The 26987-nt window shown below is 41.3% G+C and overlaps 1 protein-coding gene across 5 annotated transcripts in view; it reads right to left on the minus strand.

Annotated features, from left to right (window-relative positions):
• FBLN2 (fibulin 2) overlaps positions 1 to 26987 on the minus strand; it is a 737488-nt gene that overhangs the window by 615434 nt on the left and 95067 nt on the right. For all 5 annotated transcript variants that reach the window (XM_069206615.1, XM_069206613.1, XM_069206614.1 and 2 more), the window contains one exon: positions 21823 to 23186. In XM_069206615.1, coding sequence (XP_069062716.1) covers positions 21823 to 23068 — 1246 coding nt within the window. In that variant the 5' untranslated portion in view covers positions 23069 to 23186. The remainder of the gene's footprint in view (positions 1 to 21822; positions 23187 to 26987) is intronic.

A 26987-nucleotide genomic window follows, 5' to 3' on the forward strand; every position in this document is an offset into this window, starting at 1 on the left:
GTGGTTTATTGCTGCTGGGGTGGCTGAACAGACTGAAGAGGTGGTCTCTGCTGAGCTGGTATTTCTCTGGAGTAGCCATAGACCTTTCAGTAATGTGGGCAGATATGTTTGCTGGGGTGAAAGGTCATGCTTGTAACACTAATGTTACTGAAACGCTTCAAGTAGAAGGTGTCTTTTTCTTAAGCCATTCTCTAGAAAAAGGCATACCCATAAAGGTAATTTGGACATCTCTGGAGACAACAGTGGAGAACATCTGGGCAAGCTTCCACAGTGTGACAGCTGTTCCCATGGAATGAGCAACAGTATTCACAGAGTCCAGTCCTTAATCCAGGATCAGTTTCAATCAATCCAGTTGATTCTTCATCAAATCAAGAAACTGCTTTTTCATATGAATATGGTGCAGCCATCTGGATCTTGAAGGGTCTCAATAAACAGGACGAACAGCACCACACCTGAGCCAGAGAGGATTATTACATCTATTCATATTAAAATAATAGACTTTGCTTCCACTGAGGGCAACATACCTCTAAGGCCTGTGCTGTATTTTCATCTACCATTGTAAAAGATTGTGGGGGAGATTTACAAACATTTTGTGCTGGGATAGCCCACAAAAAATGTTTGTTTTTCCTAACCTACTTTCCAGAACAAAACTTGTTTTGCGCCAGAAAGTACCCTAAAAGTAAGACAAAGCAGCACAAAGTACTGCTTTGCATTACTTAGCACCAAGGTGGCGTTACATGGGTGGCACATGGATGTTCCTATGCAGCTATCCATGTCAGATGGTTAGTTTCTCAATCTTCACCCTCTGTGGGGGAATCAACTTTATTCTCCAAAGCATTTGAGTTTGAGCTGAAAATTATCTCCAACTAGGTAAATCTCTGGACCCTGGGGAGATGCTCAGACAAGAGAACACCTTAAAAGTTAAACGTTATCCTTTTCTTTTGCCACTTAGCTGGTGTTGATGTCAGCTCCATTGGTGGCATTGGCTCCAAAGTTAATACCCAAATGAGCAGAGAATGGACCAATATCCTGCCTTGACTTTATTTAGGTCCTAGGGCTAAAGCCTGTGGAGGCATCAGAGTCACCAAACTCGCTGGTACGAGTATCCCTTTGGAAGTGGCCCAGAGGACGTCAGAGCCATCCTGAACCTATTCGGCTTAGTCAGCTGGATGGCCTCAACCTGCACTGGATTGGCCAACGGATCTGGAATCTCTGAATACATCTTTTTTGCCACTAGAGCAACAATGAGAAAGAGCTTTTCATTGGAAGAAGGTGCCATGACGTCGAGCAATACCAGGAGTGAGCCCATTTCCTCAAGGAAGTAATAGACCTATGCTTCTTATGACACTTCTTTCATTTTTTTGAGGAACGCTCTCTTAGGAGAATGTTTCCTGGAAGTCAATTTACCATAAGAAGCGGGACAATACTTTGGTTTCTCCCTATGTGTCTTATGCAAAAACATTTTGCCCTCCCACTCGTGTTCATCTTCCTCTGGAGGCACACGTGTCACAGCATCATTCCAATCACAGACCAATCACATTCCAATCACAGACACCATATGCAGAAGATGTTGAGAGCATTCAGGTAAAGCATTTTGTTATGTCACCGGCAACTAAGCTTGCAACTTTACCTTTTAGAAAGACATTTGACCTAGCTGCAATAAAAAAAATTGAAGAATGTCTTTGGCGAGACACTGAGAGAGCACTGTACTACATTGATGTGGCATGAAAAGAACAGGAAGTGATGTCTGTGCACCAGTTAGTGTCTACTATACTCCAGTGCTGCTTGTCTGGAGGCCAAATCGGTACTCAAAGCACTTGGCGCCACCTAGCGGCACTAAAAGGTAATTGGTAGGGAAAAGCTTTTCCAGACAATTTTAAAGCCTGTAAGCTGTATTCATAAACTTAGGAATCAGTAATGTGTCCATCCAAACCATTTGTACAAGAGAAAAGAAGGGAGCCTGAATTGGTCCTACCAAAACCAGCAGTTACGGACAGACATGCACTCCCAGCTAGGCAGAGTTGTTAGAATCCATTTGAAAGTATTTGCTCTTTTCCCCCACTGGATGTCAGTTGTCTCATAAAGCCAACAAGGTATCTCAATGAGCTAAACAGACCTCTTTGAAACATTCTTCAGCAGGTCACCAGTAAACCTTTTTTTCAGTAAATGTTTACGTTTTGTATACATAAGGTAAGCTATTACTGCAATCCCTAACTATAAAATCATTATAACATTTGCTTTTTTTTTCAGCAAATTCATATGTTCTATAACATAACTAAGAATTCTTTCAACCTGCACAGTGTGGGCTGGATGCCCTAACTCACGCTGTGCAAGGCCTTTAGCCATAAGCAGAGTGGGATCGGGCACAAGGCCTGGCTAACTGCCCTAGGGTGTGCACTGCAGACTATGTGATAAATAATATAAAGAATATTGTTTTAAGTAAGACAGATCTGTTGACATTCTCAAAGTGCCAAAACACCAACATTTAAAAAGCTGGTGTATTGGCTTTATCAAGAGCCAACACACAAACATATATAAAACAGCCCTCTTGTCTTTGTCAAACAAGTCACCAATAGCAATAACCCATCTTATATTTTATAAATTCACACATAGCAATGTTTAAAAAAAGGGATTGTCATAAAATATTTTCAATAAAGCATTAAAATGTCTTTGAGTCTTATTTTTTCAGGCCACAACATGCATCGAACCAGCTATAAAGCCAACCATAAGAGGTCCCTGCACTCCAGCTTGGAGTGCTTTACAAAAACATGGTATGCTCTCCTATGGTTATGGATTCAATGACCCAGTAGACTTACTCTGTGCTTTTTTAATGTTGCAAGGGGGTGGTTCTGCACTCCCTGCAGTCCTCCACAACATTAAATGCTTGGTGGTGACCCTGCCCTTTCTAGGGGCACCACCAGGATCCAAATATATTTTTAAAAACTCCTTAGTAGGGCATCATGGGGCGCCTCCCTACTGGATCAGAGAATTTAAAATGAGCAGCTACTCTGCTCATTTCACATTCACACTTATTTTGGGACATTGAGGGGTTATGCCAAACCTTTGGTGCTGATTGTTTTTAAAGGGGAGGGGTGCATGGGGCCTCACTACCTGACCTGCTTAAGGACTCAATGGAAGTCATCTTGTGGGGTTGATATATATATATATATGTATATATATATAGATAGATAGATACCTTATACTTACTTTACCTATACCTTATCTATAGTTACCATGCATGTTTAAGGCATGTGTGCTAAAGGCATCTGCACTGGTAAAGGCATCTGCAAGCAAAATAAAGCCATGCGTGCTAAAGGTATGTGTGTTAAAAGATGTTTCCCTTAAAGTGCTAATTTAGGGTGGCCGTTAGAATCCTTGATCTTAGAGCTGAACTCACTACTATTTGGAGAGCTAATTATGAACTGTGGACATTGGAATGAGTTGCAAAACCTATGTAATGGTAGAACTGGAAGTATGCTTAAAGACTGACATGAGTGCCATAGGAGGGATCAGAGTTTGGAACAAAACTATGAAAATATTTCATTGGAAAGAAATACTCATACATTTCACAAAGTTTCTAGCGCATTCTTTTTCCTAGATTTTTTTAGTGTTAGGATACATTGTGACCTCTCAGAGACCTTTTTTGGCTTTCTAATTCGAACAATTTCAAGACACTGTTTATCCAGTAATATATTACCATTGCTATCCTTGACATATTTCATTTGAAGTTCTGTAAGTGCGTTTTATGTCATCCATGAACTAATAGAAGGTGAAGTGTGATGCAATAAAAACATATATCATAAGACACCACACTCTTCTCTGCAATCAGACATTTAGGCTAGTACAACTTGGCTGAAATTCTATGTAAAAGCTAATTTCCTGCTGACGCCCATTTTCCTCTACCACTCCCTTTAGAAGTCATTACAAGTCGTAAAAATGCAGTTCTCTCCCAAAGTATGTGCTGTTTCCATTTAAAATACGTTTTATATTGAATAGGTTGCCCTTGCCGTAGAACCATATCAAAGAGCTCAGTTGCAACGTGTATTAAACAAGGCTGATTAATTTATCCCTATAAACATGTTTCATTTAAGTTGTTCTTTATAAAAAGAAAGTTGTCTTTTTTTTCTTGGGATAATCGGCTTTTTGAGGACGTAATTTGATTGCATTATCACTTACAACTAACTTCATTGAAGTAAAAGGTCACTAAAAGGACATGTAAGGGTGTAGCCAGAGAAAATAAAATGTCTCCAGTTTGAGCCACACAGTTGAGAGGCTGAAACATGTGATCTCGATCCTTTTAAGTTTCGGCCTCTGGAGCTGTTTCACCAATTCTTCTATTCGTCTGTTTGTTCATCTTTCCCTCTTCACTATTTTGCATTCTTCTTTCCTTCTTTCTTTTACACTCTCTTTCCATTTGCATCTAGATGGCATCACCAAGAAACTACAATCAAGACTACAAAGAATCCAGAATGCAGCAGCCAGACTCATCCTGGACATCCCCCGACACAGCCACATCTCCTCCCACCTCCGAGATGTACACTGGCTCCCAGTCATCAAGCGCACCACATACAAACTCCTGATCAACACCTACAAGGCACTACACAACATAGGACTGGCATACCTCAACCACCGACTTGCCTCCTACGTACCCAACAGACAACTCTGTTCTTCCCAGTTTTCCTTTGCAGCCATTCTAAAGATCTAGAAAAGCACAGCAAGAGGAAGATCCTACTCAGCAGCCCGGACATGGAACACGCTACGTCTCAAACTCAGGCAGACCAAATCACTGAAGCAGTTCAGGAAGGACCTCAAGACCTGGCTCTTTGATTGAGCCGCACACCCACAAACAGCACCTTGGGAACCTACAGGTGATTAGCCATGCTTTAGAAATCACTGATTGATTGAAAGCTTCTTTCTTTCTTTCCTTTTTTTCCATTTTCTCTTTTTTAACCATGTTTGGTTCCATTGCCACCCTGTAGCCTCGACTGCACAACTTTGTCTAGTGATATATTCTTTCTTGCATAGTTGTGTATTAGTTTCTCTCTTGTGACCTATGACTCGCAGATCAAAGTTAAGCAGGACCAATAATAACTACCAAATCTTTCATTGGCAACCCCAGCTGAAGGCAGAAGCCGGGGTAGCTAGTGCTTCAGCAAAGGGTTGTGGACATGGTTGCATGGCAAAGATCTGAAATGAGAAGTGCTACTGCAAGTAGACAATGTGTTTCAAGTGGGAGATGTACCAGAATGGATGTGAAGAAATGGACTTGAACAGAAGCATGGAAGAATGAGCACTGAGGTCTGACTAAGACTAATGAGTGAAATTCTGACCCTTAACAGGGAGAGCAAACAATTCAAAGTAAATGGAAGGCAACAGGAAAGTGGGGCTCGAAAATTGGGAGCCATGGACTCTGGAGGATGGAAGGAAGGATGAAACCGATAGAAGAGGGTGGGAAACAGGCAACACAGAAGAGAGCAAAGGTGGAGGACAAATGGAAATAAATCCTGGATAATTCCTGGACGGAGGATAGAGGAAGTTGATATTAGACTAGTTAAAAACGGAACTTGATATGCCTGAATGGAGTCATGAAATTGACAATAGTTAGAGTGAACATGAACAGTAGTGACTGGAGCCAGAGAAAGGTAGTGGGGTGAGGGTCGGTGGTGAGAGGTTAGGTGAGGCAAAAAGTAAACAAAAAAAATTACCTGCCTCTCATCATTCGCCGCCCGCCGCTTCTGGTGTATGTGCACAGAAGCTGAGGCTCCTGCACTCCCCTAGAGCCAATCCAGACGCTGCTCTCATGCAGGTAATATCCATGAGAGCAGCATCGGCATTGGATGGAGCGGGTTAGTTTTTTGCTCCCAGGAGTACTGGGAGCCTACGGCTGCTGTTGTTCTCCACCCAGCAAAGCAGCTGGGTTGGAGAGATGTCAATGAGCATGTTGGTTTAGCCGTCCTAAGATGGCCGGCCAAACTGACATGTGCGTTGACAGCAGTGCTCACCACTCCTCCTGGTTTTCCAACATTTTTTAGGACCCCACCCCAAGACTCAGCTCCTAACTAAAAATGAAATGATAATAAACATGTTATTATAATTTCAGTTTTTGTTTGCCTCTGCTGGCAGGGGGGGGCGATGCTCCTCCGTCTCAATGGAGGAGCTGCCTCTGAATATGAAAATGACTTTTGGTGGGGGAGGGGCGGGAAATAGATTGAGTGGAGAAGAGAACACAGACACATTGAAATTCACAGTTAAGAGAGGAAAGCAGGAATTTTACACTGGAAGAAGGGAGGAAAAATATTTGAAAAGATGGAGGGAAAGGGGAGCGGACCCTAGTGTCCTTATTTAGAGGTTTCTGGAATAATAAAATGGATGGAAACAGTTTTTAGCATCGTGCATTTTAGTAAATAAGTGATACGTGCACATTGTTAACATAGTGTAGAAGTAGGGTGTAACATAGTGTACAAAACTCTCAACAGTGTTTGTACCCATTGTTCTAACTTTCCTTGCTGCAATGTGAATTCATCAATATCAATCACCTGACACATTTTATTTGTGCTGGATAGGTTTATACCTGCTATTTACCGCAAGGCCTAAATTGAGATTGGAGGTGGAGGTGAAAGGTGAGGGGGATTCTACATAAAAGGAAAGAGGACGCTGAAACTAGAGAGAGAGAGAGGGATAAACCTCATGATGGATGTAGTAACAAAAGAGAATTGACAGTTGAGAAACAAAAGACACTGACACACAATGGGGCTAAAGAAGAAGGTTAGGCTTAGTAGAGAACAACGTAATTTGATACTGAAAAGAATAGAAACATAGATAGGGTTTGGTAGAAAAGGAACCTTACGTAGATTGATAGAACAATATTGTACCACCAATTACTATGAAAGCAGTGGAACAGGAGTCCATAGGAAGCAGTGACTCAACACCATGCTCTGCATCAAGTAGTACTGTCAACCTTCTAACAATGCTACTCAGTATGTTTCCATTTAAGAAAGGGAGGATACGATCTCTGGTACCACTGAATGTGAGATGAGATTAAATGCATACTTTATCAATTAATTTTGTTTTGCTATTTGAGTGATTAATGTCGTCACCCGTTTATAGCTTCTGCGTGTGCTGCCTTGGCATAAATGGATGTCGGTTTTCATTGCTTTCTTTTCTGATGGAACGTAGTAAGGTGAACATCAGGTTACCTTATTGCGATAGTTTTTTCCTTGCTCATATACAGTTTATTGTCAGCATTGAGGGCAGAAGATGATGACTGTGATGCTCTAGGCTGTGCTTTTAGTCTTCTTACCTTTACTGGTGGCAAGTTGTGCATCAACTTTGTCGTAGCATTGTGAAAACGGCTTTGAGTGGACATATGCTTAAGTTCTATGCACATCTAGACCAGTGCCTAATTTGTAAATAAAAATGTGCCAGTGCCCAAAGCTCTCCTCTAAAACACGTGGCAGCTGCAATTAAATGTGCAAGCACGGAATACTGAGTCAGCGTAACCTTGAAGCCTTCTCTTCCTCCGTCTTTCCCATATGTTTCTTTTGCTCGCAGTAAATGCTTGGGGCAGATAAATAAGTGCCGACCCTAAAAAACAAGTGCTGGTGCCCCACCCCGGAAACAACCGGTTAAAATTAGGCACTAATCTAGACCAATTTGTAAGCGACTTTCAAGGACATCTATGCCTACGCCTATGTCTTTGAACCTTTACTTTTGCAGTGTTTTGCCTCTCAGGCCTTCACCACTGGCATAGCAAAGGCCCCCACAGCTCCTGTGGTGCCGGGGCCCCCAAGCTCAAGGGGGCCGACTCAGCACAGCACCTGGCCTGAGTGAGTCTGGAGGGAGGCCCCCTCTATTTTTTTTGAAGGAGGGGGTCCTCCAGTTTCGTTACTCCACTGGTCATCACATCATTTTGGAGGTCATTTAAAAGAGATGAGGCATAGTTGCAGCAAAATACCTCTTTTAGGTCTTGTGTGGTGTAGGCCTATAGTTTTTTTTCTTATGATTAGCTTCAGCATTACCTCATCTTTTGGAGTCATTTGAGAGCAGGGTAGTGTGAGGTAGTGGTCTTTTCGATGTAAACAGGTTCTATGGAGGGAGTATTACAATTACAAGAAAGAATATCACAACAAAGCTTCAAATCTATGAAAAAAGGATACAAAACTTGGGGATGGGGTGAGGTATTTAGCTCATCCGAGAGTGTAGTGAAGCACCCGCTTTATCAGTGTCAGTGAGGGTGCTTCTGTGGCAGTTTTTATGGGCCTTCTTAACTTTGACCTGTGACTCCCAGGTCACAAGACAGAAGCTAGGGCATCCTGCAGAAATAAAGATCCCACAACACAGCTATGGAGTGGGGCGAAAGGAATATCAGAGAAGTCAAACACAACAGCAGAAAAATGATTAAACTGGCAAATAAAAGAAAGTGTACAAGGAAAGAAAGAAGGATGCAAATAAGGAAAGAAAAACATAAGGAAAGAAATGTAACAGAATGGAAGGTAGGCACAAAAGAAGTATTGACAGCAGGCAGGAAAGACAGAAAGGAAAGGCGAGAAGGAAAAAGAGACCAAAGAAGAAGGAACTAAGAGAGAAAAAGGCATAAGGAATAAAAAATGTAGGAAGTAAATGAAAAAATAAAAGTAGAATTAGAGAAAGAAAGAATGCAAGCACATAGAATGAAATAATGGAAGGAGTAAAAGAACGATCTATGGAAGACTTGAGGACATCCTAATGGGAAGTATTACAGTAATACAACTAAATAAGTGATTGTAACATTGAATTTCCTTGGAAGAAACTTTGGCAGGGCCTACATTTATATAATTATTTCACTGAACGTGTTGCCATTATTACTATGGAATAAATGGATACATTAATAGTGATCCCTGTGACTTGCTGAGATAGAGTTCATATATTTTCTGGATCAGGAGGGACTACTCAAAACATAAAAAGATTCATTAGATGCAGCAGCTGACGTCATTAATTGTGCTTCAATATTAGGAATATCTGGATCAGTGTTACACAATAATAAGCCTTTCCGAGACAATGGTAAATACATTGGATGGCACCTTATCTTTGCTGAGTGATACCACTAAGCTTACTCTATGTTCAGTCCTGCAAGAAGAGCAATCCTGTACATGGACAGAAATATATGCATCACTAGAAGTCATCTTGCATTGCCTTTGTGTGGCACTTCTTAGAAGTAGGTGCCTGGGATTGGATAAAAGCCAGCTAAATATGGTAAGATTTGATAAGGTCATTGCTTTTAGATACTACGCAAATGAGACTGCAAATTTGGAAGCGGCTTTGAGCCAGTATAGGTAAATGCCATTTAGAAAAATATTGTTTGATGAGTTAATGATTAATATGGTGACGTGAGCCATGTCCAGATCCATAAACAGGATTTCCTTTTTTTGATGCTGATGGAAAATGTTACACTTGATGTAGTTTACATTTCTGGTGTGAAGATAGTCCACCGGGATTTCGAATTTTCATCAGATTAGAAATCTAATTGTAAAATAAATGCACAGATTACGTGCAGGCATGTTGGTTTATCTTTCTTAACTGAAAATATTCTGTGATTTTTTTTTAGTAAAATTAGAAAACATTTCAATAATTATTGTGCATATGCATTAACATTTCACCAATAGTTTAAGATTATCAATACATTTAGTCATTCAATTTGTTAGTAATGTTGATAATAAACTTGAGCTATTGACTCTGACCAAGTAGAGTGCAAGCTACATAGATTATGCCATTCTTTGAAAAAATTTCTGAGCAGAGTTGATACATTGTGCTGATCAAGAAAGAATCTGTGGAGTTTGCAATGTCATTCGTCAGGTAAAAAAAGATCACATTTTTTGGGGGGTTTTGCTTAACACTTCATGCTGACTGTGGTGTTACTTCCGATTTTGCTACAGTTAGTGGAGGAGATTACCGCATAGGAAATACAGGCAAAAGAAAGTTACAACAATCATGAATGTCAATAGCTGCCGTTTGTGGCTTTTACTTCAGAGTTCAGTCTAGAGTTGAGCTCTAAGGCTCTTAATATTTTGGTCCCATTATGACTTGTACTTGAATTTAAATACATAAAATGATTCTCAGTATGTGATGCCCTACAGCAGTAGGGAGGTGCATGGTGAGGTATGATTCTAATACCACCCATGTGGATGAACAAAATCCAGAACTCTAGGCAATTGTCCACTAGAATGCAGAGAACACCTTTAGGACAGGATTTATTTGGTTACTGCTGACCTAGTCAGAACATAGAATGTGGCATTTTGGGCATTTATCTTTGGTGGTGAGACCGGCATACATTTGGATACAGTCCAAGTGTGAGCTTCTGGTCAAGATGACTAAATATGGTCAATGTTCGAAATTGAAAAATGTTCTGGAAATGTCAATCCTTGTGAAGACATTTTGTCACATTGTTGACTGGGTAACAAAGGAGAAATGGAAATGAAAAAGGATTCAGGAATAAAGATAGTATTAAATGTTCCATTGGAATCACATAGACCACAAAAGGCAAGCTTGCGTGTCTTGAAAAGCAAAACAATTGTCACATATTTATTTAGCAACTGAAAGGTATTACAATATCAACACAATTTCTTAATTTCTTAATTTATTGAATTCATACATACGTAAATCACATGAATCCTCATAACAAGGAAAGGAAGTTGTAACTTGTTCTACCCAATGACCCTTCGTTCTCTATAATTAAAGGATATGAACTAATGAAACTATCCAGATTTTCGTTTTATAGGCAATATTGACTATTATAGAAAGACATTTGAATATCATTGTTCGTAAAAAGGGTGCCCCTTTTTACGTACTGTACGTAAAGTGCACACATGTCATTTTGGATCAATACTTACACAATGAATTAGGCCCAAATTAACGTGTGTAAATGCTTCTATTCACAAATTCAATATTATTTGAAAATATTATGACAGTCTCTAAAATATTGTCCTTGGACAAAATGCAGTTAAATATTGTAATGCTTTTTGATTTAGAAACGAGAAAACAAAAACGATAACTAATTAAGTCCCATATATTTTTCATAAGAAAGCACTTGCAAAATATTTATGTCTGATTTACTTTCAGCTACACATAATTAATACATGATCAATTTGCCCAGTGTTAGACCCTTGCAAAGACTTAGGCTGTCATCAGCGCTTAATTTGTGTCTGTGTTTACTGGTGCTATGCACCCTTCCTAAACACCTGCACATGTTTACCCACCTCATGGTGGTGCTGTGTGTCTATTTTGTTAGCAGAATTCTTCAGAGACAATTTAATATTTTTTTGGACAATTTAATATTTTTTTAAAACTATCATATACCTACTGCTGTTACTGGAATTTTGCAGCAGTGGCAGAAGTTGGGGCAGCGTCAGCCAGCTGCAGTCGACTCCTGGAAATACGATGGGACGTGGTAATTCATTTTTTTAGAAATTAAGCACTGTCTGTAAAGCAGTTGAGAGGCCTAACCCATCCGAATTAAGCCCTGTGTTTAAGTTGTGGCCACAGGCTCAGTCTTTCCTCGTTTTGTTGTTAATCAAACTAGCAATCTTAGGTTGTGTTGAAATTAACATTTCCCATAACTCCAGAGAGGTGGCCCAGTCAAACCTCGCCGCTGACATCTAGAATCTGTAGGTGATACATCTGCATCCTGATGAGGCATGCTCAGCTTTCCAACCTTCCATGGTTGGTGTGTTGAGCATCATTCGTGGGATGATGGTGATGCATTCTACTTATAATGCTTAGAAAAATGCCAAGTGTGGTAATAAATGCAATATAAAAATAATTTATGATTGCCAAGAAATAAACAAAAACACTATCGAAAGTCTTTCTTGCAATACAGACACACATTTAGAAAATTAGCACAATAATCCAACTTTTAAATATGTGTATACTAACTAGTACATCTGCACCACAGCACTGCTTCTTTATTGCGCATTAACCCTTGTTACAGAGTGGAACACTTCAGTCTGTGATTATCAGAAGAAGAAATCTGGGCTCTGCTTACAAATATTAACCAAAACATTGTGTGCGAACGAGGAATGAAAGCTGCCAGGTGATGAAAAGCCAGATCGCCCTATCGTCGAAGAATGTCGGCTAATTCAGGCCTGCTTCTTATCATACCTCTGCAGCGTCGAGAAACAATTCTAAGCATTTATTGTTGTAAGTTCCTCCGTTAGCTTTTTCCCACCAACAGGAAGGCTATTCATTTATTTCCTCGTCGCCAGAACAAAAAAGTAGTGTGTTTTGTGTGAGTCTTGAAAAGCCTAATTAGTTTAATGCCTTCTCCAAGTAATTAACTGTGGTGCTTTGGAAACAAACATTCCATGGATGTGGGGGCCAGGGAGTCAGTGTTATTTAATGCGGTGTCAGACGCAGACCCCTTGTTTAGTCTGATGGTGACACAGACAAAGCGGCTGCTTGCAGATAGTCAACGACAAAAGGGAAGAAGAAAGTGCAATAAAATGGCCTTCTTGGGGACGCACAGTAAAAGCTGGATTGCGTTTTTAACATCAATAAAATTTAGAAGCGTGAACAGAAATGGCTTGGAGAGCAGTTGCTCTAGTGAGGTATACAAAGGTAGCCGGAACAGGGCCCATGGGGGCCAAGAAAACTTCAGCAGTCTTTCACAGGGAGGGCATCCATGGTATGAAACATCCCTCCTCTAGTCAGGACAATTCCATCCTGGGTAACTTTCAAAAGCAGCTGGGAGTGATGTGTTTTATTTTAAAATACTGAGGGTTGCTTGTATACTGTTAGTGTGATGTGTTTTATTTGTAAATACTGAGGGGTCGCTTGTATACTGTTAGTGTGATGTGTTTTATTTGTAAATACTGAGGGGTCGCTTGTATACTGTTAGTGTGATGTGTTTTATTTGTAAATACCGAGGGTTGCTTGTATACTGTTAGTGTGATGTGTTTTATTTGTAAATACTTAGGGGTCGCTTGTATACTGTTAGTGTGATGTGTTTTATTTGTAAATACTGAGGGTTGCTTGTATACTGTTAGTGTGATGTGTTTTATTTGTAAATACTGAGGGTTGCTTGTATACTGTTAGTGTGATGTGTTTTATTTGTAAATACTGAGGGTTGCTTGTATACTGTTAGTGCGATGTGTTTTATTTGTAAATACTGAGGGGTCGCTTGTATACTGTTAGAGCTTAACTAATCACTTCGTTGAACTGAAGGGATTCATTTTGGTGCAATACTTTTAGCGGTACCCTTAGGATAAACATACCAGGGTAACAATACATTATTGTTCGAAGGGGCCTTCTATTTCAGCAACATTTTATCTATGATAAGCCAATTGTTTTTGCTGTATGGAATCACGACTTTCTACCTTTTGTGAGGCTATTTTTTTTTACTTTTTACAGTTTTATAGAGGGCAAACGTAACCCGAAGATATTGGAGCATTTCATGTGAGCACCAGCTACATTACACTGCAACACATTCATTTCTTGTAGGCACAGGTGTGGTGGTGGTGGTGGTAGGGGGGATGAGTTGCTCAGAATCACAGGATGTTTATCTGACGTCAAGACTCTAATCTGGTCCCCAAGTTCCAAAGTTGGTCCTTACGCCACATCCTCTCCTTCTTAGTCAGTATTTATTGTACACAGCCTATTGTTGTTTTACCACTTGTTGTACAAAACTATGCCATATGCTCAGTCAAACGGGCCTATTCACAACAGTAGACCTACAAGTGAGTAAATCTATACTTGTTTAGTTTACTCTTATGCTTTTCCGTACCTTCATTACTTTAGTCAAATCACCACTTATGAGTGTAAAATTACTCAAAAGTGTAGCCTTACATGTCCCCACCCCATGATTTCAGGGCGTGGAACTTACTTTTCACATATCGTCAGCGATCTCCTCCACTGCGGAAGAGATCTCTCTATGGGAAAGGGATGACAGTTTATTAGCTATTAACATGTAGCCTGAATTCACTAGAATTTCCCAGAAGGTCACAGCACCACATCAGGCTGCACTTTGCAACCTCTCAGCAGTCAGTAGTATGCATCTTTCCATCAGCCGGGCCGGCTTAGACTGTTCCACCCATTGCCTATTAGCTGCTACTCAGGCAGCATCATCCTCCAGAAGAGACACCAAGGTTTTAGAAATGAAGGAGATTATTTGTTAGAAAATGTTAAATCAATTCATTTCCGTTCTAGCTTTCCTTCTTACTGTCCATTCCACAAAATCTATCCTGAAAATAGCTAAATAAAAACATGACTTGCAGAGTCTTTAGAGACTCTCGGTGTGATTATCATCCAAACCTAAAAAATCATAGTAGATATCATATCTAGCTGTTTCAAGTAAGCTTCTTTGACTGCTAGTTCTCCCACTTTGAACTCTTTTTTCAGGTGGGCACTACAACAAAAAATCTATGATGCAGCCCCAGCTTTTTTTGTATCACTGGCAGGAGGGCGTAGCAGGAGGCACAATGGAGAGAGAGAGTATGCAACGCAGTGGGACAGGAAAAGCCAAGCAGAGGGTTGTGGGGGGAAAAGTGCTATGATGCGACCTTCAGTGTCTGCATCATAGTGTTTTTTGTTCTGGTGGGTGGGTGCTGACAAGCAACAATGACTGAAGTGATGGCTGGTGTGTGGGGGAAAGCAATGACAATGGAGGGGTGGCAGGTGAATGGAGGCAAGTGGCTGGTGGGGGCATGTAACAACAAATGGATTTAGGGAGTGAGTAAGTGGGCAAACAATGATTGCTAGGAGGGGTGAAGAGGGGGCAAACAACGATGAACTGAAGGAGGGTGGGCAGGTGAGCGGGGGCAAGAACTGACACCAAATGAATAAGAGGGGGTAAGCAAAAACAATGATATGAGTATGGGCAGGTGTGTGGAGGCAACCAATGACAACAGAAGGAGGGAGTGTGGGTGAGTAGGGGCAAGCAACAACATTGGAAGGAGGGAAGTTGGGTGAGGGGGAAAGCTGTGAAAGGGCAGATGGGGACCAATCAATGATGAAACAAAAGTGAGAGGGTGGGAGGTGCTTAGAGGAGGGAGAAGCACACTAGGAGCCAGCTAAAAAAGATGCACTCCAGTAGAGTGCTTAAATACAAAGAAAAAAGAAGTGCCTAAATAAATGAGTATTGGGAGGACCCAAATAAGGCACACAAAAAGGAAGAAAGCCTATGGCATCTAGTCAATAAGAAGAAAGCAAATGAGAGTGAGAATGAAGCCAACCGATGGTGAGCAACGAGCAGTCTCTAAGCCCACTGGTATAAAACAAAAGGACTTGAACACACACATGTGCTATCTAGGCAGGACCTAAAAAGTGTATATTGAATTTGAGAATTCTAGAGTTTGTCACAGTTCCATTATGGGGTACAAAGACAGTTAACATAAATAGGATTGTTTCATAATATGCTTCATTCATTATATAAACATATGTGGCCTGATTCCTACAAAATACTATGCAATCTACACCTGTTGGTTTACTCCTATGTTTGTGCAAACTCACGGCTAGTGGTATTTCCACTGGGGTTACCATTCTGAACAACCATGAGATTCCCAGAGGTCCGCAAACTGTCCCTGAAAATACCGGACCCCGTCACATCAGATGCAGATAAATGCAAGGATCTGTGTGGGCTTCAGACAGCTGCTTCACTCACCCTTCAACCACATACTGCAGCATGGGGGAAGTAGAAAATCCTCCTCCATCTGAAAGTAGACCCTCTCTGTAATTCTGCCTCTCTCACAACCCTGGACCACAACTGAAATATTCCCCACACAATTATTTACCCACCTGCTCTAAGCTGTTTTTTTCAACATCCTGGACTCTATAGCTAAACACAACAACAGTATTTTATGGCTTGAGCACTGACTACTCAAAGAATATTCATGCAACACCTTAACTCCATAGAATATTTTTAAGAGAGGTCATTGGTAGTCTTTATAAATGCTGTTTCTGGGCAAAATAATGGTATAAAACATGATTGGTGTAGGGCATAAGAAGTCAGAACACTTCACTAACGGTTAATAGTGACGTGACTAATTAAATTAGTTTGCATGAAAAGGCAAATTAAACATGTAGGGCCTGATTCCAAGTTCTGAAAAACGCAAGGAATTTTTGCCACAGCTGGTAAATACCATTACTTCCTCTGAAGTATTTACCAGCTGCAGTAAATTCCTCCTATTGTGAGTGTCTTTCCTTGGGATTGAAGCCTAACATGGGGAGGTGGCATTTGTCACATCAAAATCCGCATGTTTTCCATTTTATCTAGGCTTTTTATTGTGAAGTATTTCAGGAGAAATCTGGAATTTGGATTTCTATACAAACTGCTGCTTGTGCAGGGATTGGAGTATACTTGTAGATAGTCCCTTAGTGATAATTCCTCAGGGTCCCCTGGTCAGGAGCAGACTTATTCAGGATTGCTCGAGCCTTTTTTTCTTTAGTGTGAAAAAGGCATCATTTCCATTGCCCTTGAATCTATCACAAAGGAGTATTTTATGTAATAAAGTCAATGCTTGTTTCAGGGTTTTAGGAGAATAGCAGATCCAGGTTAATCCATGGCCATATTCTCACATAAATTCAGATTCAGGTAGAGTTCCAAGCTATTTTGCTCTTTTAAGCTTCTGTGGCCATCGGTATCACCCACACATATTGTATTCATTGTACTAAAAAGTTAGTTGTGAATCCACATGCAGCTTTCAACAGACAGGAAGCAAGAGGTTTGATACAAACACAGTTTTAAATTAAACCCAGTACTCTAAAGAAACATTTTAATTTGACAACGTGATGTTCCTCCCTCACATTGCTGGTTGGTCCTTTTATTTTATTTCTCTACACTACACTGAGGTGACTCTGGAACTTCTCATTGAAATATAACTTTCTTGCTAAGTGGACAAATTTGTGTAAATGCTCTACTGCACCCATGGGAGCTAATAATAATGGGCAAAGGATGACTTTGTTGTCTTCTTCACCATACTCACTAGGATGAAATACTTAAAATTGTAGCGAGTTGGTACAATAGCCACTGCAAATGTTCGAGGGATCAGGTTTTCTGGTAGTCAAATGATCTTTGTTTCAAGGTGGCAAGTGCTTTATGTGAGAAAACTTTTCAGCCACAAGCAAAGCATAATTATAGACAGAATCATTAGCAAATTACATGTCAAGGGAGTGCCCAGTGTGTGGTGTCTGTCGTGTGTCGGGTGGATGCACATGTTGCTAATATGGAGACTTCAATCAGTGATCTTCCCAGGTGGTGGTGCAAATACTTATTTTAGGGAGTGTAGTCTGTTATTTTCACCCACCTACGCCCATTATGACGCACATAAGGAATGTCCTGCCTCTTGGGGCACTCTGGCTCCGCCCCCTGGTGATACACTTGATTGTGTCTAATCATGTCTATCTACAGCAGGCCCTGTTCATCTGCCACTGCTGTTTTGGATTTTTATTAAATGCTTATACCTTTCACTTTCAAGACTGCTTTCAGTGGTCTTCTTTTTAGATACATTATAACACCAGGCTATTATGTATTAATTATACTTAAGGAATTAAAATATGAAATGTTTCGGGTCCCTCACAGAAGCTTCTCCAGATTTATAAAATGATTTGATTTATGAAAATCTGAAGAACACAAACACTGGATTGAAAAAGCATGGCAAACTGAGGTTGCCCAATGTGACCCTTAGAAATGTTTTTCAATGTGTCCTAAAGAAAAATGTCAAAGGATCCACTGACAGCTTTTCTGTAGGTTTGTGGTCAGGAAATGTATGGGCTAACTTTACATTTGCTATATTAAATAAATTGAAAGATTGGGTTGTACTAATTTGCAGCGTTATTTGTTGCTACAGTTGGATGTGTGAAAACATAAAGGCCTTGTTCCTGCGTAGGCTTCCACTACCTTTGAATCCATTTATTTTGGCTATTACTTACTGATGCCCTGTAGCAAGGCATAAATGGTCTACTTCTCATTTAGAACGAATCCACTGCCTATGATAAAAATTGAGCATTGACCCCAGAGTCTTTTGGTTCTCAGGTTAGCAGGAAAGGGCGACGTTGTGTCCAATACTTTATGACTGAGTGTATTCTGGCAACCAGTCACAGTAAATATGCCAGGCTGAATTAGGAACCTGCTTTTCGGTTCGGCTGTTGTTATCAGAGAAGAAAACGGTGTCTCAGGGCAAGGCATTGCTACCTGGGAGGATGCTAGTTCACGTCTAAACTTAATAAAATGGCTTCCTGCACCTGAATGCCAAATATGGAGACCAATGAAAGCTTGCATTCAAGAACAGCTATGTTAAAAAATGGAAATATGCAACACGGTACTGCATTTCATAAAAAAAGCATCCCAAATGCCACATAGATCCATTTATGGCTAGAGAGCAACCGAGCCTGAATTCATCAGCGCAAATAGGGGCACATAGAGTTCGGATGCCCCGTTTACTGATACTTCCAACCTATTCAGAGCGGAAAAGAAATATGAGAGAATGCCTGTCTGTGAAAGGTATCATACATTGCACCCCAAAGAAATAACCAAGAAAGAAATGTGTTCCTTTTTAATGTGTACTGGTCAGGACAGACCCTACACTCTGTCTGCCACTCATCTTTCAGTTGGTATTTCTATAGAAAATGAGAACCATGTATTCAAAAGGAAATTGTTTTAATAACAAATAAATGCTATTTAAGGGTAGTAGCATCAAAAGGTTGTGCTGTTGGTTTGGGACCATTTTTAACATTTTGGCCCTCATTACAACCCTGACGGAAGGAGGAGAAGTGGCGGTAATACCGCCAACAGGCCGGCAGAAAAAAATTGGAATTATGCCCATGACGGTTACCGCCATGGTCATCCACCACTTCTCCACTCCAACCACCAGGGCGGTGACGACCTCTGGGCTGGAGACTTCGGTCTCCAGCCCGGCTGCCATCACCAGACTGCCGGCGGTTTCACAACCCTGCATACCGCCATGGATTTCAGGTGATTTGGAACTGCATGTCTCCCCCACCCTGAGTCCTCCCCCCTTACACTCCTCCCCCGCCACCCCCAAAGGTGGCAGGACCCCCCTCCCCACCCTCACCCCCAACATGTACATACACACACCCTCTCCCCACCCCCACCCCCAGCATGCACAGACACACACCCCTACACGCACACATACATGCAACAACACATACCCACACACATTCAAACAGACATGCACACAGACCGACCCGCACACATTTCCCATACACACAACACCCCCCGCATGCATACACGCACTCAAACACCCCCTCTACATACTCACACGCACACCCCCATGCACGCACACAACACACAATGCCCTCCCACACTCCCCTAACGGATGATCAACTTACCTTGTCCGTTGATCCTCCGGGAGGGGACGGGATCCGTGGGGGCTGCTCCACCGCCAGCTCCCCGTCACCAGAACACCGCCACACCAAATCATGGGACATGATTCAGTGGGCGGTGTTCTGATGACGGGGCAGTGGAGGTGGAGCATCCTCCACTTCCCCGGCAACCGCCAGTATGGCTGCTGGCGGCTTTCTGTCCGTAAATGGATGGAGGGCTGCCAGCAGTCATAATACGCCACATGGAAAACCGCCTGCACTGGCGGTCTTCAGCACGGCGGTTCCTCGGCGGTCTTTGAAAAAGACCGCCGAGGTCATAATGAGGGCCTTAGTGCCCAATCATAAACACATTTGACTTTTTTGCTCTTATAAAACTCTCAATGCATCCGCTTCAAACTACCTAGTACTAGTCAGTCAGCTGTGCAGTAAAGTTGTCTTGGGCCCTAAAGCAAACCCAGAGAATGGTGCCCTGGTTTTGGTTGTAAAAGACAGCTAACTGAGGCTACCTCATGAGGTATTCACCACTTTACAAAACTGTCAAAAAAATTGAAATGCAGCGGACTCTCACACTCCTCAGGCACAAGCTGCACTTATGATGGCTAAGCCCCCAGAGATGGTGATTGGGCAGCAGACAAGACCTATAAAGATGATGCTGCAACACATTACAAATATCCATCAGAAGTGGTGGGATTTAAGCCCTTCCAATAATTTCTTCAGGTCAGTCAATAATGCATTTGAGGGGAAGAGCATTCCCAATGAAAGAGTCTAGACTCCGGCCGTAGGTTTTTGAACTGCATTTTTAGTTTGTGAACTATACCTACCACAAATTGCAGATTGTGAATCAAGCTAGAGTGTCTTCAATGCAACCATTTGCTTGAAATGCAGAATGGGCAGATAAAGGGACAATGGGCTATGGGCAACTCAAATATGCTTCTGTGTATATTGTAACATATGTATTTCACCTTCAGGAGATGTCCCCTCAGAGCCCCTACAAAGAATGATTCTCTAAAGGTGGATAGATGATACTGAGCACATTAACCACAACTCTCCTTGTCTGATGTGAGATGTCCACTTTGTTGGTGACGGCAATTCACCAAAATCACAGGCGCAGCAGAAGAGACAAATGAGCTTTGATCCAGAAAACATCTCAGTACGAGATATCACATATCCCATGACCTCCTGTGGGTGACTCATTTGCTTTTTTTCCCTATTATAGCCAGTTGGTTAGTAGTACTGCAAGAGTAGTCTTTTACGTATTCCTACATGCCTTTGTGACTCAGTACTGAATTGCCCCACGCCCTAATAGTAACCGTGCAAAGACATGTACAGTTCTTCCTATTTAGACTCATTTTTACAGAAGAATTTCCTGAATATTCCCATTTTTAAGCACATTTTTATCGAAATCTTATCAACAAGGTTTCAAATCTATATCAGTATTAGCATACCATAACACAAAGAGACTTTCAATTGTATTCTCATTTAATGTGTTTTGGGTCAATCACGAAGTCATATAAAAGTGTGCAAAAAAGTACTACGGGGTACACCTTTAGTGCTCCAAAATCCAACAGTCCTACAGGGGTACTCCTTTAGTGCTCAAAAATCCCTCTGCAAATAGTCCCCAAAACTGAATCTTATCAAAGGAGAGTGATTGGTAAGAGACAAAACAAATCAAATCTGGCAAAAAAAATCAAAGCTAAAGGCATAATTTCTTTTAAACGATCAGTAGTCTGATTGGTGAAATCACACAGGTGCAGTGGGTTCAACAGAGATTGCAAAAATTAAACTAAAAGTAGAAAGTGCACCTAACTGAACAACAATGCTGCGGTTGCACCAATCCTAACACTAATACTCACATCACTTTCAGTCTAGCACTTGTAATCTTTTTTTAATGGAAAAGTAAAACTTCAACTAATGAAACAAAAAGTGATGTGATAGAATTTGCACTTGTAGACTCCCTCACACTGGACTTGGGGGGATTAATTTACAATCCCGGTTTGTCCCTCTGTAAATGTGCACAGCTCATTTTAAATATCCAGAACGCATTAGTATGCAGTGCAGTGCCTAACACTCTTTCTGATTAAGAAACACTTTGTATGCACAGTTCAGGTGGAACAGCAGCAGCGGTTTTCACACTGATAGAAGTGCTCCGAGAACTTACGGACCGATTTTCAAGTCGTTCAGATGTTTTAAGCAAACACACCAGAAGGCCTATTTGATGCATGTGTGCCATTTTTCTGCACGACAGCTCATTAATCTGCGAGAATATCAGCATGGGAAGAAAGAGTCTGAATAATATGCGAGTGAATCATTTTCTGTAACCCTGTGGTGAGCACTATATTAAAGCACCAAATAAGAGCTTGGCAGCTAAACGCTGCTGGCATTATAGTATGGAAAGAGAAAAATGGCTCAATTGTCAATTAGAGATTCTTTTGGAAGAATAAAATACATTTCTTTTAAAAACTATATACCATAAAAGTCAGAAGCAAGATATTTGGAATCGGAAGGAGTTCTTACCTTCCTGCTGTCTCGAAGGTAGGTAAATCGCGTTGGGGTCCACGTCTTCGTCTTGTTCGTACTGGTACAGGGTTTGCGACTGCCTTACCGCCACCTCACTGTGGTCTTCGAGTGCAATCGGCGGAATTGCTGTAGGGCCAAATCTAACATTAGGGAGTGAATTCTCTGTCTCGATCTCCTCAGCTGTCTCTTTCAAAGCATCTTTCCCATCGCTTCCTTCTTGTATTGAGCCCTCTCCAGTTTGTGCAGCCTTGTCTAGCTTTTCTTCAGATCCTTCACGTTCCTCGTCGGTGTAGGTAGTGGTTGTGTCTGGCTCCACTAATTTGTGCTGTGTCTCTGTGACAGAGCTTTGGCTTGTTGCGTGAGCTGCTATGTCGGGTTCGTTCACTTCTTCTGTGTCAGGAACTTCTGTTGTACTATAATTCACTTCATTCACTTCGGAAACACTGTTGATGCCAGACTCTGTTGATAGGTCATACAAATATGAGTTAGTAGATGCCTCATTGGGCGGCGTGGGTGAAGATATGTTTTTCTCAAATCTAAAGTAGTCTTCCCCTTGTTCTGTGTTGGTTTCAGTGTCTGATTTCCTGTGTTTTTTAGATGTTTCTGTTTGTGTGGGATCTCTTTCAGGTGCATCTTGGTCATCACTGTACAGATCATCATACTGTCGCTCAGGTTCAAGATCTTCATTTTCTGTATTGGGCAAAGGATTAAGCGTGGATACATCACACTCTGGCAAGGGGTAGCACATGAGCTCACCTCCAGAACTTGGGCAGTGACAGACTTTGCAAGGAGGCACATGGAATATATGACCAGCAACATACTTTTCATCTCCGTCTATACAGCCAATGCTTCCACACTGGGGACAGCCATCTGCAGGCTGCAAAACCCCAATACAATTTGGGGGAAGCTCCTGGCAAGGAATGAACTGGCAGCTTATCTTACCACCACCTTTTGGGCATGAACATTCTGTACTGCCAAAGTCAACAAAGTAGGATTGCCCTTCTGGTACTTTACCATGCCTAAATCCCACGTTGACGCAATCATAATACTGGTATCCTTCACAAGTGCAACCGTGTTGTAGACAGGAAGCACAGCAGGCATCTGCTTCGAGCACTTCTTCAATACAGTGTTGGAGTGGTTCACATTCCACTCCTGTGCAGTCCTTTTGAGCATGGGACAGTCCAGGCCAGACCAGTATGAAAATGGCAGAGCTGAGACATCCTAAAAATGGCACTCTGAACATATTGAGAGACTTCTTGACCAATTGAGTGGAAAGTTAGTCCTTTTCTACTTCAGTGTAAATAGTATGACTAAGCCCGAGTTGTTCAGTAATTTGGTGAATTAATATTTTCTGGCAGACCCTACGGGTGAAAAAAGAACACCGTTAATGAATAAATGCAGTTTATATAGAAAGTTTTTTTTTCTTTGAATGACAACATAGTAAGCAAAACAACCACTACATTGTTTTCTGAGCTAAGTATTTTACAGAGCACCAATAATATCCTTTTATTTTGCGAATAAGAATCATGTTTTCCTGTGATGTGCATTCAAACAAAAAATGTTTACTTTTTGGGGTGGGCGGAATATTCCCCACACCTGTGGAATTGGCAGAATTTTAGAGTCTTAATGCGGAGTTCCAGCCAAATTTCGCCAATCACTGGGTGGCTGAAATTTTTCTCGCATGTGGCTCCAGAATGGTAAGTTAGCAAGCATGATTTGGCATCCCCTAGCATGATTTCTGGTCGCTAGCAGGACATTCAGTGAGATATTTCTAGCACACGTGGTCATGGGGAGTTGCAACCGGTCATGGGCAGTCACGATTGTTCGCGGTCAGAAGGCTGCAGCTCGAGTAGAAAATCTACATGAGCGGCAGCAAAATCAACTCGACTGGCAGAAAAATCAACACGAGTAGCTGCACCCGCTAATGCACCACGTTGTGTAGTTGGCTCTAATGTTTCAGTGCGGAACATGCTACCAGCGCTAAACCACTTCGCTATGTGCCTATTTTCGCCCATTGGTGAAAATCCAAAGAATCTTGTGGAGTTATTATGTATCTCTTCGGAATTCCACAGAGGCAAATTCTGCAAGTTACTAGTTTACTTTCTAAACATGTTCTACGTACACCTGCTTGCTAGAAAGCCCTGATACTGTTCAATTAAAATTATATGTTAATGGTTACTTTTTAAACATTTTTTTAACTTTTCAAGCATATGGCTTCCACATTGAAGAACCAGCATTTTTCTTTATTTAATATTTTTATTCTTCAGGCAAATGCTTGCAATTAAACAAAATTATTGCAGCAGCTAGCGAAGGTCAGATCTGTTGGTTTTATAAATGCCTGCTTAGCATTACTGATGTATTAAAAAATGTCTATACTTAAAATGTACTTTTTTCGAATAAATAGGATGTGGAAAGTTGGTCTGCTGTTCGTGAGACCCTTCCACTTTAGAAATGACTGATACACATCTTCTGATGTTTAGAGCGGAATAAAGTACTTGGAGATACCTTATCAATTCTGAAGCTTGTGGACAACCTGACTTATGATGCACCAGCTCGACCCAGAGCTATATCAACAAGGTCGGGTAATTTCTAAGCAATCCATGAGGCCTGCACAACATTTCAAAATCATTTGTAATAATATTTCATTTTTTAATTGAACCATCCAAATGGCGTCTGCAGTCTTAGATCAGTAAATTAAGAAAAAAGGCACATGCTTCATTCCACAGACCCGTGCTTGTGTGATAAGCCATGAAATTGCATATGTTATGACTGCCTATAAGGAATGATGCTGTTATTTTTTTGCCAAAGCTGCACAGTGTTAGACAAAAAAATTGGCATAGCTAGTAGGTCAACAAGACAAGACCTAGGGGCTTTGCCAATGCTTGTTCCTCTTTTGTGACCAATAAGTTTTGACTAAACATAATTTCCACCCAAATTGTAGGGCCTATTGACAAAGATACATTTATATGTGAGGAAATTTACATGGATAAAGTTGGTCTTACACTTAGTAGTAACTTTAGAACTGTTTACTCTTCATCATTTCCATGTAGATAATTTACTACAAACTGTAGCTTTACATGTCTCCACCCCATGACACTCGGTGGAGCCACATATACAAATTTGAAATTACTACTAGTAACTTTTCACAAGCAGTTGGCGTTCTCCTTAGGGCAAAGTACAGGTATATGTAAGTTAGGGCCACAGGGGGTCCCCCTGCACTGCCCATGCACAGGCATGGGCAGTGCAGAGGGACACCTGTCAGCACCCTTGGAATGCGCACTGTCTGCTGTGGAAGAGAGTGCACATTCCAAGGGTGCTGGGGGCACTGTCTGTGGGATGGCATTGGCCTCGGTCTCCCTGAGGGAACTGAGGCCAATGCCGTGACACTGTTTCCGCCAGCCAGCCCATTGGAAACTTCATATTATCATTATATCATCATAATACAGCGATGGGGAAGCCAAGCCATCATAAAACGGCGGTGGGGACTTCCAAGTTAATAATCAGGCCCTTAATCTTTTTTGGGTGGGTGCATGTCCTTTCTAAATCCCTCCCTCAGCCTCCCTAAACCCCTCATTATCCCTCCTAAGCTCCGCTCAGGTTGTTGTAAGTATTCCCCATTTTCCAGCCCCTCTCCCCATCCATCGTGCATTTTCGTATAAAATATAGTAGTACGTGTGCTAAGATCCCCACACAGAAAAGATAGGCCAGGTGGAGGCATAGACCTCCACATGTAGGTTAGTGATTAGGATTTTGTAATACATAAGTAGAACTATTGTAGTGCAACTTAATGTAATACAAAATGCAGTTTGTGATTAGGCCTCATAAGATGCACTTTCTCAATATATTAGATTCTGGCAATATTCCACACAATTCACACCACTTGTTATTCTCTTTAAGCCACTTAAGCCACACAACCACTGAAAAACACAACAGAGCTAGAATTCTCCCATCCTCAGAACTGGGAACAAGATTTTCTGATGAACAACAATACAAGGGGAGGGCTAGCGGCCTTGTTACAAACCTGTTTTCTTTAGTCTCTATAGATCCTGAATTGATATAGCTACAGATACCCGGCCCAAGAGTTGAAATGATTGGTTAGATTGTTAGACTTGTAGATTCTCAACCTGGCATGTATTGGTTTACCCCATGGTTTCTTGAAAATAGATACATTATGCCATGAATGTGGCCCGTTTCCTCTGAGCAAGCATGGGGTACCAATTGATTTCCTTGCCAAAATCAATGCCTAAATATGAAAGGGATCTGGGACTCATTAAGAAGGTTTCATTAATACACTTCACAATTCTCTTCAGTGACTTTTGTCGTGTGGATATGAATGGGACTTTTTCAGAGAAATCATAAAACCTGTTAGCTCTTTAGTAATAGCATTATTGTTTATTCAGACGTGCATGCCCACATGATATGTAGAAAATCACCATAGCATCATCAGCATCTAGTAGGAGGGGATGATTATTGTCCATATATAAGTTGAACCTTGACAGTCAACCCTTAGCTTTTTGTCCAAATGTTTAACACATACATACAAGAGGAATGGGGCCAGAATACAGCCTTGCCCCACCCTTTGGTGAGTTAAAGAACCTAGGGGGTTATTACAACTTTGGAGGAGGTGTTAATCCGTCCCAAATGTGACGGATATACCACCAGCCGTATTACGAGTTCCATAGGATATAATGGACTAATACGGCTGGTGGTATATCGTCACTTTACCGTCACTTTTGGGACGGATTAACACCTCCTCCAAAGTTGTAATAACCCCCCTAGTCTTTCTCATTTGGGTCCAGGTATAACTGTGACAGGTGATTGGTTGTGCATTCATTGAATTAAGCCAACAAAATCCTCCTCCAACTCCACTTCTCTCATGACAGACCATGGTTTAGATTTATTTACTAACTGACTGCCGATGGCAGGTCCATTAAGCCCAAGAAGATTGTGCCCTTGCTTGCAGTTGCTCACTGATATATAATGAGATACAGATTCAGACATTGTTGGTCTCAAGTTTTGCCTAAGTCAGCACTGTATGTGGAAGAGCATATCACTATCACTATCACTAGCCCAAGACTGCAGAATTCTATTTCACAACGTAGATTAAGCATCAATCAAAGAAATGGATCTGTTGAAACATGGGTCTGTACTGCCTCCTTTGC

This window comes from Pleurodeles waltl, chromosome 9 (genome assembly GCF_031143425.1).
Source record: "Pleurodeles waltl isolate 20211129_DDA chromosome 9, aPleWal1.hap1.20221129, whole genome shotgun sequence".
Lineage (NCBI taxonomy): Eukaryota > Metazoa > Chordata > Amphibia > Caudata > Salamandridae > Pleurodeles > Pleurodeles waltl.